The sequence below is a fragment of the Acomys russatus genome, chromosome 1, assembly GCF_903995435.1.
Source record: "Acomys russatus chromosome 1, mAcoRus1.1, whole genome shotgun sequence".
Classification (NCBI taxonomy): Eukaryota; Metazoa; Chordata; class Mammalia; order Rodentia; family Muridae; genus Acomys; species Acomys russatus.
In genome coordinates this window covers 89221081-89237942 of record NC_067137.1, presented here as the reverse complement: position 1 = coordinate 89237942, position 16862 = coordinate 89221081, and the positions used below count along the sequence as shown (strand labels likewise).

The window sequence follows — 16862 nt, the reverse complement described above, 5'->3', positions numbered from 1 at the left end:
GTGATACTCTTTTCCAGACAGTGGAGCAAAAAGACTACAACTTCCACATGTGAGCAAAGGTGGCACATGAGTGAGCTTGGACACGGACACGTGCTGAGCCTCGAGACCACTGCAGTCCTGGACAAAAGCAGAGCAGGAGGGCTGGCTAAGCCACGCCCAAATGCTCAGCCCCAGAAAATATGCCTTTGCTGTTTTAAGCTGCTACATTTTAAAGTAATTCACTAACAAAGTAACGCATAGTTAATAACCCACTTAGATCCTAAAATAGTCACTCAATGTTTTTTTCCCATTTAAAAAAACATTTCAAAAAAACAACAAATAAAGAGGTTGCAAATAATCGGTTCTTTAATTCTATTATATAAGAATTCTTAGCCAGGCGTGGTGGCGCACGCCTTTAATCCCAGCACTCGGGAGGCAGAGGCAGGCGGATCACTGTGAGTTCGAGGCCAGCCTGGTCTACAAAGTGAGTCCAGGATGGCCAAGGCTACACAGAGAAACCCTGTCTCGAAAAACCAAAAAAAAAAAGAATTCTTTTACTCAGAAGCTGCAGATGGGTGGGGCAGGGACCTTCAAAGCATTACTAAACCAGCAAAATCTGAAAGTGCCTACCTTTGCAGAAGTCCCTCACAGGTGAGTTCCCGGAAAAGATGAACCCTACTGCTGCTCAGAAGCAACCTTTCTTCAGTGTTAAAATGGTGTGGGAAACGGGATTCTGCTACCTCGACCAGTCTACGGAGAGAAGGGAGAAAACACAGAACACTGAAGGGCACTCTGCTGAGTCTCGGACACAGTCTATATGGGAAATTCCTAAGACTTTTCCATAGGCCAGGTGTAGGCAAAAGGCTGAAAACACAAGTCTGGACTGCATGCATCCTCTGAGTACTAGCGGAGGTCAGCTGCCAGAACAGACTCACAAGTGTTCTAGGTCTCATCGAATTTCCAAGAAGCAACAATGTCCCCAAGATTTCATTTCTAGAAATAATATTTAGAAATAACACTTTTGTCTAGCAGCTATTTTAACATATTAGAAATCAGAAAAGGCTTCCATCTGCTTGAATGAGTCTATTTCAATAAATATAGTATTTTATCTTAATAATATCTAAGTTGTCATGCCACAATTAAAATTTCATGCTATCTAGTAGTTCCTTGGTAAACAGAAAATTATTTAAACAAATGAATTCTATCCAATTACAACTTGGTAAACAAAAAGTTATTTTCTAAACACTGAATTCAGGCCCCAAGGCTAAATCTAATCGTATGGGTAAGTCAAGTGGAACAGAGTGATAAACAGAAACAAATAACATCATTGTTTAGCAGAATGAGGCATAAAGGGCGTTGTTAGAAATTACAAATGTACAGGGTTTAAAACTCAAAACTCTTTGAGTATAAGTGTATCCCAACTGAAGTGACATTTGTTGGCCCTACTTAGCCGTTCAAGGGGATCTGGAAAAAAACAAAACAAAACATAAACACTAAGTCATCCCGTATGCTACGTTCAAGTAAGAGACAGAAGTGCAAAGAGCTGGGTCTTCATCTCCAGAAGTTAAAGGGTTCTGAGAAGAGGCGGAGAACTTTAAATAGACAAACAAAATAAACCCCTAAAAATACTATAATCAGAAGCAAGGGAAGACTCTAAAATGGGAAAAAGAAGAGAAAAAATAAAGACAGCCAACAATTTTTTAAGTGCATTTTCAGTAAACTGAAAAGAAAAATATATAATTTGGTTCAATAAGAAGAGAAAAAATGCTTCAAGAGGGAAAAAAAATTATATTTAAGGAGCTGTTGGGGTGAGGAGTGCTTGACAGAAGCATAGGGACTAAAGGTAGAAGGGCAGGAAGTGAGGAACTCAAAGAAAAGAATGCTGTAGCATTGGCCATGGAAGATAGGCAAGCTGGGCAGGTTTGGTAGAAACATGTGGTTTTTATTATCCTTATGTAACCATGCAGTGAGCTTAGCACTCGGTAGAGAAGGCAGCTGGCGCTCTAGCACTTGGCAGACACCAGTTTTCTAGCATGGGTATGGCCACATGTACTGCAAACCTGAGGATACGTCAGAGCTTGGATAGCCTGTTATTAGGAACCAGGCTGAGAGTTCCTCGCTCTCTGGTGACAGTGCAACCCCAGGCTGGCTTTCAACCAGTGGCTTGCATGGAGAAAGGATCGGAGATTCCCTGCTGCTGCCTTGTTACAGTCAGCCTGCTCCTGTGGAATGACAGTGTACAGATAGAAGCTACGGCTGTTCACGTCAGCCATGCTAAATAACTATGCTGAAGAGTCAGCAACATAGCAGTTAATGTATTGCAATTTTCTATAGTTCTCTCCAAATGATTTTTATCTTAGGAAATTTTTTTTAAATAGCAGTGAAGTTTTCTGCATGCCTGGTATTGATCCCAGGAGCCTCCTGGCAGCACCCTGTGACAGCCTTCCTCACAAGACCCGTTCTTCTGAGCAAACATCACAAAACCCATCTTTTCCTCCATCATAATCACATAAAGTTTGAAAGCAGTGCCACCTGCTGGATATCTTTTTAGAAAAAGCATTCTTTTGAAAAGATGTGTTTAAAATTCATTCAAGGACCTACACCATGTGCCAGGCACTACTGTGAGTACTGAACATATGGCATTACAACACCTTCAGAAAAGGAAATGGGGAGCAAACGGGAGGAAGAAAGTTACATTCTCTGTGTGCTGGTTAGACTCGGACTAGTGACACAAACTGTAATCAGCTGAGAAGAGGGAACCTCGATTGAGAAAATATCTCCATATGATCAGGCTGTAGGCAAGTCTGTGGAGCAATTTCTTAATTAGTAACTGATGAGAAAGGCCCAGCCCACTGTGGTGCTACCCCTGGGCTGGTGGTCCTGGCTTCTAATAAGAAAGCAGGCTGGAAAGAAAGAAAGAAAGAAAGAGAGAGAGAGAGAGAGAGAGAGAGAGAGAGAGAGAGAGAAAGCAGGCTGAGCAAGCCACCAGGAGCAAACCAGTAAGCAGCACCCTCCATGGCCTCTGCACCAGTTCCTGCCTCCAGGTTCCTGACACGTTCAAGTTCCTGTCCTGACTTCCTTTGATGATGAACAGTGATGTAGAAGTGTAAGCCCAATAAACTCTTTCATCTCCCCGCCCCCCCAAAAAAATAAAATCAAGAGAGACTGATCCCGAGAAGTCAACTGAAGGGACTGTTTGAGAGAACAAGAACAGCACCCAACAGTGCCGCATGACTGAACACATGGTGGTCCCATGACGGGGCTTCAGAGTTCCAACTTCCTAGTGATGGCATAGCCAGCACGGTCTCCCAGTGCAGCACATCAGTCACAGTTTGTGGTCACACTAGTGTACACAAACGTACTACGGTATCAGTCGCGTGAGATCTGTTAAGCACAATGCAGCCGCTTCACGTTGTGTCTGCTCACCATCTCTCTGGAGTGTATGCGGAGGCCTCAGCCATGGTGAGCACACACTACACAGTACACTCTAACAGAGTCACGGGACTGCCCGCCTAGTGATAGCAGTCCTCTAAACACAGCACCACTACTAAGCAACACGTGGCTGTGTTTTAAATACTGCTAAGTTGAATACACTTTTGAAAACTCAATTTCAATATGGGGCTAGAAAATAAAGCCAGTATGGAGTGGATTCGAGATCAACAATAGAGAGCTTTTTTGTGTGTGTTTTGTTTTGTTTTGTTTTTTACTTCTGTGCACAAAAGATTGACTGGCTTGAGAATTGCCCTGATAGCATCAACAACTAGAAAAGTAGACAAAATATCTGAAGTAACAGTTTCACACACTGAACAATAGTTCAAAACTGTGACCCTCATGAGAAAGGAAACTAATAAAGGAACCTGAAGTGTGTCCCAGGCTCACAGCAGAGGCACTTTCCATTCTACGACATACAAAAAAGGGAAGCCAACATGAGTCCGGTGGACCCTGAATGGAGAAGATGAGATCAGAGTTTGGGAAGGCCACGCTGGTAGACCTCATGAGTCAATGCAGAAAAGAGGAGGTGTGAGGTCCAGGGGACCTGTGGAGGTGACACTCCAGCACTAATACACATGATGTATGCAAGGAAACCCCGCAGAAGGGACCAGGAGACAAAACACTTCCCAGCACAAGAACAGGGCGTGTTCCCACAAGGAATACGGAGATCTCATTATACCCTAGGGTGGAGCCCTCAGAGGGGCTTCACAGTGCTGAGGCTTAATCAGGCTCAATGATTTCTTGGGATCTGCTGTAACAGAAGTGAAGGGCCAGCTTAAAAATGATCAAAAGAATCTTCACTATTTATTACAACAAAAATCTAACACCTTAAGTGTACATTAAAGTCCAGCATCTAACATAGCAGTGAGAAAGAAGCTGGAGAGATGGCGCAGCCCTTAAGAGCACTGACTGCTCCTCCAAAGGATTCGGGTTCAACCCAGCACCCACATGGTGGCTCACAGCCATCTGTAACTTCAGTTCCAGGGGATCCAATGTCCTCTCGGAACCATAGACTGATGCACACACAGATATACACATGCAGGCAAGCACAAATACACATAAAATAAAATAAAATTTTTTTCATTACTAGGCATGTAAAGGAGAAGGAAAGATCTATAGGCAGGACAAAATTAAATCACTAACAAAAGAACAGAAATTGTAGAAATGATGGAATTATCAAAGCCCTCAGAAACAGCTATTTACAATCTTATAACTTTATTTAAGTGGGTAAATAAAGTAGAGGTTGTCAAACACTACAGACTGCAGACCCAAACTGAAGAATGTAAGTGCTATTTCTTATTATCTATCTTATTTTAATTTTTAAAAATATATCTCTACCTCAATCCCACCAACCCCCAACACTAGGTAGGAGAGAAAAAAAGTTAGAAGAGAAAGGAGGTGGGGCTTTCTCTAGCTACTTTTGGCTGTTTAGGGTTGTCACGTTCTTTGGGGAAATACCAATCTCAATCGTCAGGATATCCAGCAGTCCAGTGAACCAGCCTTCTTCTTACTTCAACAATCTCCTCAAAAAGTCCCTTGAAGCACTCCTCTCTCTCTTAGAGTGTCCTTTTTTCTCTCTGAGCTTTGGTCTTTATACCCTCTCAGAGTCCTCAGAATTAAAGGATCTGCAGCTGGCAAAGGCCACTCCCATCTCTGAGACCCATTAGGCAACTATCAGCTGTGGACAAACTAAAAGCAACCCAATGTCCTCACACTTGGGATTAAAACAAAAACATATTTATATAACATAACTGAGGGGTTTTTTGTTGTTACTATTATTGTTGGTTGTTGGTTGGTTGTTTTTTTGGGGGGGTTGTTGGTTTTTCGAGACAGGGTTTCTCTGTGTAGCCTTGGCTGTCCTGGACTCCCCTTTGTAGACCAGGCTGGCTTTGAACTCACAGAGATCCACCTACCTCTGCCTCCCGAGTGCTGGGATTAAAGGCATGTGCCACCATGCCTGGCCTTTATTTACTTTTTAAACTAAGTTAATCCTTGGCCCTGATTATAAACTACATACTTTGAGCAATGTAATTCCACAAGCCACAAATCATAATACACACTATTGTTAAGACACCTGGGGGTTTCTCCCCACTCTCTCAAATCTAAAGAATGCGTTATCTCCTGCACTAACGAATCCCAACTCTGCCACGTGCTGACTCACAGCAAAACTCTTTCTGCAGCATAAATCAGGATCCCAGCCACAGCCAGTGAAGATCTCTCAAGGAGAACTCCTCAGGATAAAACCAGCTGCATCCCCACTGCCGAGGCCCATTCCATCTTTTCCTGATTGTCTCCAATAAATGTAATAGAATGCTTATTCAACTCTTATGTCCGGGAATCCTCCTGGCTGTCAGATTCCCACAGGCTGAAATATGGATCTGGTCAGTGGATCACTTTGCTTACCCTCATTCTCAAGATGCAACTAAGACTGCATTGTGTTTTAAGCAGATATCTAATAGGGAAAGCAAATAAAAACAGATGTTTTGTGAGTCAAGGAGAAGAGGGATCCACAATTCGGCACACTCCGCACCTCAGCACTTCTCCTTCAAATTCCTTCTGAGTCTCCTGTTCCCTGTGCTCTCTATTCTTAAGTCTGGGCTATGACTAAACCCTGTGACTTACCAACCCAGCCCACTTCCAGTTCCTCCTGGCTCTGAGTCTCTCTTTTATTGAAGCAGCAATATACCATAAACAGGTCCTACAACTGGCCATGACTGCTAGATGACCTTTTCCCCTCACTTTCCCATTCTCTCACAGAGAAGCGGTCTAGTGAGAAATCTGCAGGGGAAAGTGGCTAAAGACAACATCTGCGGTAAGAAGATGGGGCGAAGCAGATATCCTGTAAAGCCTCCCTCCTTCCCCTCAACCTCCCCACTTAGTGGTGCTCACCTTTGATCCTAGCAAAAGAGGCAAAGGCAGGCAAATCTCCATAAGTTCAAGGCCAGCCTGGTCTACATAGTGAGTTCTAGGACATCCAAGGCTCTGTAGCAAGACCTCGTCTCATAGATAGATAGATAGATAGATAGATAGATAGATAGATAGATGGATGATAATTTTCCTGGTGGAAGGTGTGGCTAGCCCTTTCTCTTCCCACTAACTTAAGCACAGAATGGATACAGACACCTAAAAATAAACCAGGCTTCGGTCCCTGTCATCACTGAACAGATCTTTAATGGGATAAAAATGAACCTAGTCTTGCTCAAGCTTGTTCTTTAAGTGTTCATACTTGCAGCAGAGAGCTTACACAACTCCCTGACCAACCTCCTCTGCTAATGCTGCTAAGGGTCAAGTAGACTGGCAACAGCACAAACGACACATGACCAGATGCTGAAGAGCAGGCTCCATGCATGACCCAGCACGGCAGACTCTGGAAGGCAGCTCTACCAAAGGCACTGCCATGCTGATTCCACCTCCCCGTCACCAGATCTCAACACACATTCTACCTGGGAGCAAGCTTGCCGCTTCTCAAGCTATAGGAAGAATGCAATAGAAAACTAAAAACAATGGAGGTTTTCACCTCTATTGTCAAATGTCCTTCTTGTGAATTATGTAACATAAGTTAACATACATGCAAAGGGACTAAAATTGTACCTGTTTTCCACCCTGCCTCTGATGTAACTATTAACACTACGTAAAGGCAGAAAAAGATGGAGAAATAAATATGAAAAATCCAAAATACAATTAAGACCACATACATACAACCAAGCATCTTCACTAACAGAGAAAATGCAGAAAGCTGCCTCCTGTGACTGTATTTTCTCCAAATTGAAACACTCCCTCTTAGAAGGAAAAAGAAAGAAGAAGCTCAGGAAACTTACAGGACCCAAAGAGCTAAAGAAACCTACACTTTGAGATTTCCCTTATGTGTCAGTTACCTTTCCTGTTGCTGAACCTGGCAAGAGCAACTCAAGGAGAAAGGTGTATTTGGCCACAGTTGAGGGTACAGCCCACCATGGCAGGCAAGTCCCAGCAGCTGGTCCCATCAAACCCACGGTCAAGAAGCAGGGAATGGCAAATGCTCCCTCAAAGGGAGCATTCTTTTTACTCAATCCAGGACCCAGTGGTGCCACGTCCTTTATGGTGACTCTTCCCACCTCAATTAACGGAATCAAGACAATCCTCCATAGCCTGCCCAGACGCTACTGGACCTAGACAGTCCTCAGAGGTACACATGGAAGCTCGGCTCCTAGGTGCCAACAGACCCTGTCAAGTTGAAGACCCATATTAAACACCTGACCTCACTAGCTCCATCTCCATCTACTGCCTCCCAGAGAGAAATAAAGACAAGTGTTCGAAATGATGTGATTACAAAGAGTCCAAAACCAAGAGCTACAGTGTGTCCTGACTAAGAGCTAAGAACAGATGTCCATATGCATGACTTCCTATTTCGTGAATGTCATTCGCCAATATTTTACTTCCTTCTAGGAAAAACTGTGTAAAGCAGCTTACCTTTTCTCTCCTTAGTCTTCCCACTTCCCCGTTTCCTACTTAACTTCCCTCCCCTGTTTCCTCTTAACCTTCTACAAAGCACAGCTCATAAAGGAACACCACTTAAACCAGTAAGAAAGGGATAGCAGAGGACAAAAATTATCTGCTTCCTGTATCAGTTTCAAAAGAAAGCTGTCCTTTAAAATCATTATCTAGCGTCCTTTGTTCTTTAAAAATAAAATAAATGTTAACCTATTTGTAAATGACCCAAGGTACACAGAAGCTATAAAAGCAAAGCATTATAATGGAAAAATAAAATCCTACCTTTCAGCAGTAAACGCAGCCTCTGTGTCAATGTACACAACAGCCCCTTCTAATCCTCCCATGTTGGTGGGTAATGTAGCTAAAACACTCATCATTATACAAAACTGAGTTTTTCCGCAACCTGGTGGACCTGTAATCTAGAAAAAAAAAAAAAAAGCATGTTATATATGTGTGTATAAAATTTGTATTAACACTGTAAGCGAGCCAAAGAAATTTGCTTCAACAAAACAATGCCACGAACAATGCTCCAAAAAAAGAAGTAAGCCCTGCTGCCTGAGACACCCACTATGCATAATGAGCTAGCTTTTCCCTTCCTGCTGCATCCATGGGATACATGGCCTTGGGAGCAATGGGAAAATGGCCACTTAGTCAGTCACCTTCTGGGCTTTGTTACCAGATGTGAAATTATAATTGAGAAAGACTAGAAGAGTCACTCATTCACTGTATATCCTGCTGTTGACAGATAACATTGTGAAAATACAATCAGTTGATTGGTAGGGCCTTCTAATCTGCTGGGCAGCACATGGCACAGCTACTTGTCATTCAAAGACAGCCAGTAGATATGACATAGCACACAGCTTGTCTGACCTGTCTTTTTTTCTTTCTTTTATTTTTCTTTCGTTTTCTCTAGTTAGTTAGTTAGTTAGTTAGTTAGTTAGTTAGTTTTATATTTTGAGAGAGGGTCTCACTGTGTAGCCCTGGCTGGCCCGGAACTTCCTATGTAGACCAAACTGTCCTGGAAATCACAGAAATCTGCCTGTCTCTACCTGAGTATTGAGATTAAAGGAATGTACCACCACATCCAGCTGCTTATCTTTTCATTTAAAAAAAAAAAAAAAAGAAAGAAAGAAAAGAAAAACATTCTGTCCCTCTGTAAGTAACAACTCTCTGGCGGTCTTTGCTGTAAGATAACCAGAAAGCCTTTGAGAGTCAATGGATTGTCATGATCACTCCTCATCTCATCACGGAGTGCTAGAGAGATTCTGTATCTTACAGGCCAACCATTCTCTCAAAGGCCACGCCCTTGGAGCTCTGTCACCAGTGGAGTGGTGTTTGAGATAATAAAAATGAACAAATGATGGCTGAAGGGAAGTAGGTAGGTCAGACAGGAGGACAGGAGAAGCTGTTGGCCCTCTTAGTTGCATATTGATGAGTCCTCTAGCCACAAGATTTTGTACCAAATAAACCTCTCTACTATAGAAAAGTACCTAACCTCCAATATTTTGCTACGGCACACAGTATAGTAATAGTCTCACACAGTTTTTATAGAATCTAACAAAACTGATAGCATCTGACACACTCTTTCACCCATCTAACACCAACCTCTTTGTTTTCAGTTGCCCGAGAGTAAGTGAAATAGAAAAGCTAAAAGATTTTTACAAGAAATGTCCATACACCCACCGAACACTCAACAACTACCATTTCACTGTATTTACTATGCTTTCTCATCCTATCCTAATCTGTCTGTCCATCTCTCCATCTATTAACCAGTACATTTCAGGGTGCTTTCTTTTGTATTTCAAAGTAAGTCAAAGATGGCAATATGCTTTCTCCCAACAATTCTACATACACACCATTCTCTATAGAGTTCAGCATGTATAGTATTTTTCCTTTTGAATTTCTCATAATGAAATGTGTAAATATTATATGCCATTTGATATATACTAAAAAACATACACATAGATTATTTGCTTATGGTACCAGGGGTTGAACTCGGGGGTCTGTGTTTACTAGGCAAGGATTCCTAACCCTCAGCTACAACTCTAGCCCTACACATATAATCTAAACTCCTATCAAATCAATATTACTACCCCCAGGAAGCGCCATATGCATTACTTTCTAGTCAAGAAGTCTTAGCAGGCCTGGTGGTATAGGCTTATAATCCTTGCTGCTTGAGAAGCTGAGACAGGAAGAACCAAGGCATATCCAAGCTACAGAGTTCAAGGCCAGCCTGGGCAATATTTTAATCCCAAAATGAACATTGTAAAAAGATGGCAGTAGATGCAGTTCAGCAGTACTGTTGGGGGTTGGTCTGGTGCTACTGTGTATTCAAATGCCAAATACTGGCCCCAAAGATTTGGTTACAATCCAGAGTACATTCTGAAGTATACCGAATGACATTGTATAAATGTTGATTCCCAATGTTTTCTGCTGGTGAAAATAAAGAAAGGCTAGAGCCTGTACCTGGAGAAGTAGGTGGAGCTTTGGTTCCCAGGCTGGGGTGTCAGGTAGGGAGAGAGGGAGAAAGAAGAAGATGGATTTTCTCTGCCATAATTGTGCTCTGATAATGTTAGTAACTTTGTATCTCCTATCAACCCCTGACACTTAAGGACTTTAGTCAAATGGTTTATCATTTGAATGTGGTGGCATCCTTTCCATTAATTACCTAACTAATATATTTGAAAATTAGAAAGAACTTATAACAATGAAACTTTGAAATATTCTTCTTGCTCCCTCATATTTTAAAGGCTTGGCATCTTGCATGCATCAAGAACACGGATTTTGTCCTCCTATGCTATTTACTGTTATGAGGAGAAAAACATGAACACACTTCACAGTAGTTTGTGAAAGCCTCTCTTTAGTCTCCAGTATTTCTGCTCTCTGCTTTACAAATGACATCAGAAAATGCTCCCCTTCATCTTGCATGACCACAAAGCAAAGGGTTGCTTTAACTGTTTTGAAAAAGGATGGGTCGAATCTAGTGACAATGCCAATTAAAATCAGGCAGGACAGGACTCTCATGAGAGAACAATTACACAGGAAACTAGACACTTGACAAGAATAAGGACAGCAGAGAAAGACCAACAGTCACAGACAGCGTTCTGTTCGTAGACCCAGAATGGGTGGCATGGAGAGCCATCAAGTGCTTAATTTAGAATCAATTTTCAAGTTGGCTGCAGTCAACAAGTTTCTTCTATTAAGCGCTCTGACTCCCAGGCTCATCTGAGAGAAAGATGAAAGGCTTGCATCTTAGAGACCTAAGGTGTCTAACCCCCTGACAGTAACTGCAAAGGCCATGGTGATTCGGTAATGAATTAGTATCCTAGCTCCTGGAGATGTCTTCGTCTTTGAGATGAAGGGGAAGCAAGATACAGAAAAACCTGTCAAGCCGAGTGATTCTGTTTACACCTTTTGTAGAAGAAAAAGCCCTTTAATCTTTAAACTATCAAATCTGAAAATTGAGTTCGGCTTACCAGAATTCTCCTGCAGTCTTCTTCCTGTAACAGTCATTAACTAAATTATTGAATTTTGTGCTCTACAGATTATTGGGAACTATTGAAAATATAAACTGTCTGTCACATATTCCACTAAGAGGCTGAAAATACAATATGAAGCAATAAAAAAAAAGAAGAAGAAGAAGAAGATGGAGAAAAACGATATGGCCATGAGGGCTGGCCTGATGGAGCAGAATCAGCACAAACAGAACACATGGAAAGTAATACATAGCTTAGAAGGTTGATATCTGCCCAGCTCTAGTGCTGTAAGGCTTATTATAAATTTAAAGGGTCTATATGTCTTTTATTTGGGAACTAAATGGTCTAAAGAGGGGTAGAAACCCCTAATAGATATTTAGAAGCAAGGAGGGACGAGAATAGCAAATCCACCAAAAAATTATTCTACTAGAGTAAAGTGCTTATCCAGCATGGGTTAAGTCCTGCGTTCCACGTACAGTACTGCAAAAAACAAAACAAAGACCATCTATGTGCAGGAAGTCTTTCATTTCTAAAGATACACCTTCCCTGATAGTATCTTTATCTCGTGGCATATGCTCAAGAAAGTAGTTCTTAGCGGATTTCACTTCTGAAACAGAATCTAGCTAATCATCCAGATCATGCTAGAGACATGTACTCACAGCTCTTGTTATGATTGACACCATGACTGCTAATGTTGCTATTGCTACCCTCGCTTATGACTACTACAACGACTGCTACTACTCTTGAATACCGTGCACGGCCCACATGTGAGAGTCAAGCAGCAACTGTGGCGAGTAGATTCTCTCCTTCCACCATGGGATCTGGGAATTGAACTCAAGTTTTGGCTTGCATGGCAAGCATTTTACTCTCTCAACTATCTCAATAGGCCCCCCCTTTTTTTAAATTTGTTTTTAAGTGGGGTCTCATTTTATAGTCCTGCCTAGCCTAGATAGAGTTCACTAGGCTGACCTTGAACTCACAAAAGTCCACCTCCCTCTGTCTCCTGTGTGCTGGAGTTAAAGGTGTGTGCCATATCTAGCCAAAAATATTTCTGGATATACTTTAGATATATAGGGTTCTCCCTTTGACTGATCAAAACTGAACAGTCTGTCTTGATCATTGAAATTCCACACGTCTTTTATTATTACCAAGTCAACACAGATCAAGTTCTTCGCTGCACATCACAACAGCAGAAACTCCAGTCAGTAAAAGTTACACATGAATCTTGAATCTGAAGAAATTTCAGACATGTGAGACTGCAAACTGGCAGAGAAATGGAGGACTAGCTGTCTTCCTACAGTGTTATCTCCTGCCAGGTCTTAGATATAGTCTCTGGTTTAATGAGATTAAAACAGCTAAATGCATGGTGATTTTAGTGGAATGTAATTTAGATGACATATATGAAAATAATCAGTGAAGTATCAAGTACCATGAAGTGTATGGTATTAATTTACTATTACATTTTCTCTTTTTAAAAAAATCTATCTAGGGTTGGAGAGATGGCTCAGCGGTTGGGAACACTGACTGTTCTTCCTAGAGGACCTGGGTTCAATTCTCAGCACCCACATGGCAGCTCACAACTGTCTGTAACTCCAAAATCTGACACCTGTAGACATACAATGCACACAAAATAAAAATAAATAATTTTTTACAAAATCTACCTAAAAAAAAAAAAAAAAAAAGCTGAAAAGCTAAGTAAAGTAGCATTTACTCTGACTTGTTCTCATGAACTACCTTAATATCGTCTGGGGAAATTCAATATCATATAAAGAACATTAAGAAATATCTGGGAGCTGGGCGTGGTGGAGTACCCCTTTAATCCCAGCACTTGGGAGCAGAGGCAGGCAGATCACTGTGAGTTCGAGGTCAGCCTGGTCTACAAAGTGAGTCCAGAGCAGCCAGGGCTACACAGAAAAACCCTGTCTCGAAAACCAAAAAAAGAAAGAAATATCTGTGTTTCTCTGGCTTTTTTGAGTTTGAATTAAACTATAGTAATTATTTCTAATGTATTCTTTGTATATTTTCCTTCTGGATAGCTGTGTGTGTGTGTGTGTGTGTGTGTGTGTGTGTGTGTGTGTGTGTGTGTGTGTGTGTGTACACACCCATATACAATCTTACAGACTGCCAAAAGCTACATTTCATTATTTTTCAGGTTTATTTATTGAGGAAAAATATCTCAACATTAATAACATTAGCTTCAGACAGTTTAGCCCTGAATTCTAGCATCCAAACCACAGGATTTCAAGTTGTATTCCATTCCCAGCCTCAACCCAATGATGGTTAGAAAAAGAAAACCGGCCAAGCCAGAACAGTCAAAGTCATTTGCTTCCTGGAAACTGAGAGTAGATGAAACACTGCACACAGAAATAAGAACCTGGAAGATACAATCAGCTGTACATAGTTGCTGACACCTTAACACTGCTTCATGAGAAATGAAGAAAACGAACAAAAAACAAAAGTAAAGGAAAAGTCTCAGTGAAAACTATTCAAATATCAGCCAGATAGCAAAAACCAGTGGCTCGCTTCAGAAGTAAAACTGCTATTCCCTATAAAAGAAAATCTAATTATGTTTTGTTTTGTTTTTTTTTAATGAAGCCTCCTCACTTCAGCCTGGAGTTGGACTGTGTGGTGGACGAGAATGTGAACCCTGGACCTGCAAGGGCCTCAACTCTTACCAAGCTCACTGCACATCTGGGTGTGGGCAGCAAGATAGTGCAATGTGCCAGGCCACTGCTTGGCAGAAGAAAAATGAGGCTTTTCTGCCTCTGACCTGAAACAAGACAGCTCATAGGGACTTCCTTCTCTCTCTCTCTCTTTTTTTTTTTTTTTCCCTAGTGATCCCCAACCCCAGCATCTGAGTATTTGTCTATATTTGCTGAAGAATTATGCAGAAATATGATTAGGTCTTCAGACCTACATGACTCATTTTATAACTACCTCTCCCAATCTAAAACCAAATGAACAGCCAAGAACCTCAGAAAAGGCTGCACTATGCCTTGTGAAAAAAACTGGATCTTAGCTGTAAAAACGTCAATGCATGAAAGTTTATACTCAAAACTCTCAACACCGTTACTATATTCTAAAGGCTACCGTGTGTGTGTGTGTGTGTGTGTGTGTGTGTGTGTGTGTGTGTAAGGAAAAAAGAGAGGACCAGAGAGGGAAAAGGCAAGACATGGAAATGACAAACATCCCAAGTTGCACAGTAAAAAGCAAACAGCATAAAGACAAATAACCATTTCTTTAACAGCAGTTCCGGAACATGCTAAATGAACACTCCTAAGACACCATCAGGAATAAGTGTATTTCTAAAATAAGGGATGAGTAAAGAAATCAACAGTACATGCTCAAATCTTGTGTTGGCTGGAGCCTTTCACAGCGATGAGCACGGTAAACAAGCCATGTGAGAGTATCATATGTAAGAAATCCCCACCTGAAATCATCCCCCACTTTTCCCACCACTATGGTGACAGGTGGACCACCAGCACGCGACTGCAACTGAACAAGGCAGAATCTATGTTCACAGATCTGTAGGTCCATAAGGAAAAAAAAAATGAAAATTTGCTACAGTTGTCAGCAGCCAAAGCAATCTAATGACCCATGTATGCCTCACACCTTCCTACTGTAGGCCCTACAAGCCTTACAGCCTTACAGCCGTGCTCTTACCATCTCCTGTGACCACATACAACACACCAATCTTGTCAATGAGGAGAAAAAATTCTGGATTGTGACTTTTACCCAAAGGGAAAATGGGAGTGTTAAACCGGGACTCTGATTCCCTTTTGGGAACATTTTATCCCAACTCAAAACTGCCCCATGGAAGGAGGACACGTATCTCAAATCATGAAAAAAGCTTACAAATGACCCAGAAATACAAATAACGTAAATGTTTGGCAATGCTCAAAGGTCAGTCTTCCAGAAGGTACTCTCTTTTTTTTTTTTTTTTTTTTTTGAGACAGAGTTTCTCTGTGTAGCCGTACCTGTACTGGACTCGCTTTGTAGACCAGGCTGGCCTCCACAGCGATCCACCTGCCTCTGCCTCCCTAGTCCTGGGATTAAAGGCATGAGACACCATCAACCGGCCCAGAGGTACTCTTGAACCAAGATACACAGATGTGACATCTCTTCATTGACATGAGCTTGGATCAGTTCTCTAGACTGTAATCTCTAGATCATATAATGAAACTGCCGTTTTTATGATACCTTTTTAAAATTTCTTTTACCTTCATTTATTTCTTGGAGGTATATCACAGTGTGTGTATGAAGAGCAGAGGATCCCTAAAGCGAGCCAGCTCTCTCTCTGCTCCTGCCATATGGGTCCTAGGAATGGAACTGGGGTCAGTAGACTTGGTGGCAAGTGTCTTTACTCCCAGGGCCATCCTGCCAGCCCCTGACAAGACAGCACCTTCAAATACAACTCTAATTTTACCTACTCACAATGACATCTATCTGTGGACTTTTAGCAAGGATGACATTGACTTCAGGGGTAAACCTTGGTTTTTGAGAAAACAGTTGCTTATTCTTTTACATTTGTGCAGACATACAGAACAGAAACAAATGCATAGCGTATCTAACATTAAATTTTCTATGGATAATGAAGATAGCAGAGGGTTAGAAAAAAAGGCTCCTTAATGGATAATAATGAAAAAATGGTTGATAATCATTGATAAAAATACTAACTTCTAAAGCTTAGCCTTCAAATCTATCTTCACTGCTCCTTTTCAGTTATAATAGATTCAGAATTACTTGCTTATATATTCCGCGAGTCAAGAGCCCTGGTTCTATCAGGCAATAAGATAGAGACCTTGTCTCACTCCCTCTGCAGTTCACCAAGATGCTGTTTCTGAGGCTCAGTCCGGTTGTTGGCAAAATCTGTGCTGCTGCTCTGGGTCTGAGGTTTCTTCTTGCTGTCATCTGAGAGCTTGGAACATCCTTATTGCTCCTAGAGGCCACATGCATTCCTGCTCATATGGCCATTTCATCTCCAAAGCAGCAACACCATCAGTCCTCCCATGCTTTGAACCTGTCTTCCTCACATCAGTGGGAGAAGAATCACTGCTTTGGAGAGTTCCCTGGATGAGATCAAGCACTTTCCTATCTGAAAGCCACTGGGCCACCTTAATCATGGCAACGGCATCCCATCACATTCACAGGTACCAGGGCTGAGAACGCAGTGTCATTGGAAGGTGTCTTAGTCATTGTTTTATTGCTGGGAAGAGACATCATGACCGCAGCAACTCTTATAAAAGAAAGCATTTCACTGGGGGGCTGGCTTACAGTTTCAGAGACTTAGTGCATTATCATCATGGCAGGGAGCATGGTGGCAGCCTGGCGCAGTGCTGGAAAAGTAGCTGAGAGCTACAGAGAGGGGGGAGGAAGGGAGGGAGAGAGGGAGAGAGAGAGAGAGAGAGAGAGAGAGAGAGAGAGAGAGAGAGAGAGAGAGAGACT

The 16862-nt window shown here is 41.9% G+C and overlaps 1 protein-coding gene across 2 annotated transcripts in view; it reads right to left on the bottom strand.

The window, feature by feature from the left end:
* Rad51b (RAD51 paralog B) overlaps nucleotides 1-16862 on the bottom strand; it is a 507656-nt gene that overhangs the window by 478300 nt on the left and 12494 nt on the right. For both annotated transcript variants that reach the window (XM_051148369.1, XM_051148362.1), the window contains exons 4-5: nucleotides 8224-8360; nucleotides 610-729 (exon numbers count right to left, since the gene is read on the bottom strand). In XM_051148369.1, the coding sequence (XP_051004326.1) occupies nucleotides 610-729; nucleotides 8224-8360 (257 nt within the window). The remainder of the gene's footprint in view (nucleotides 1-609; nucleotides 730-8223; nucleotides 8361-16862) is intronic.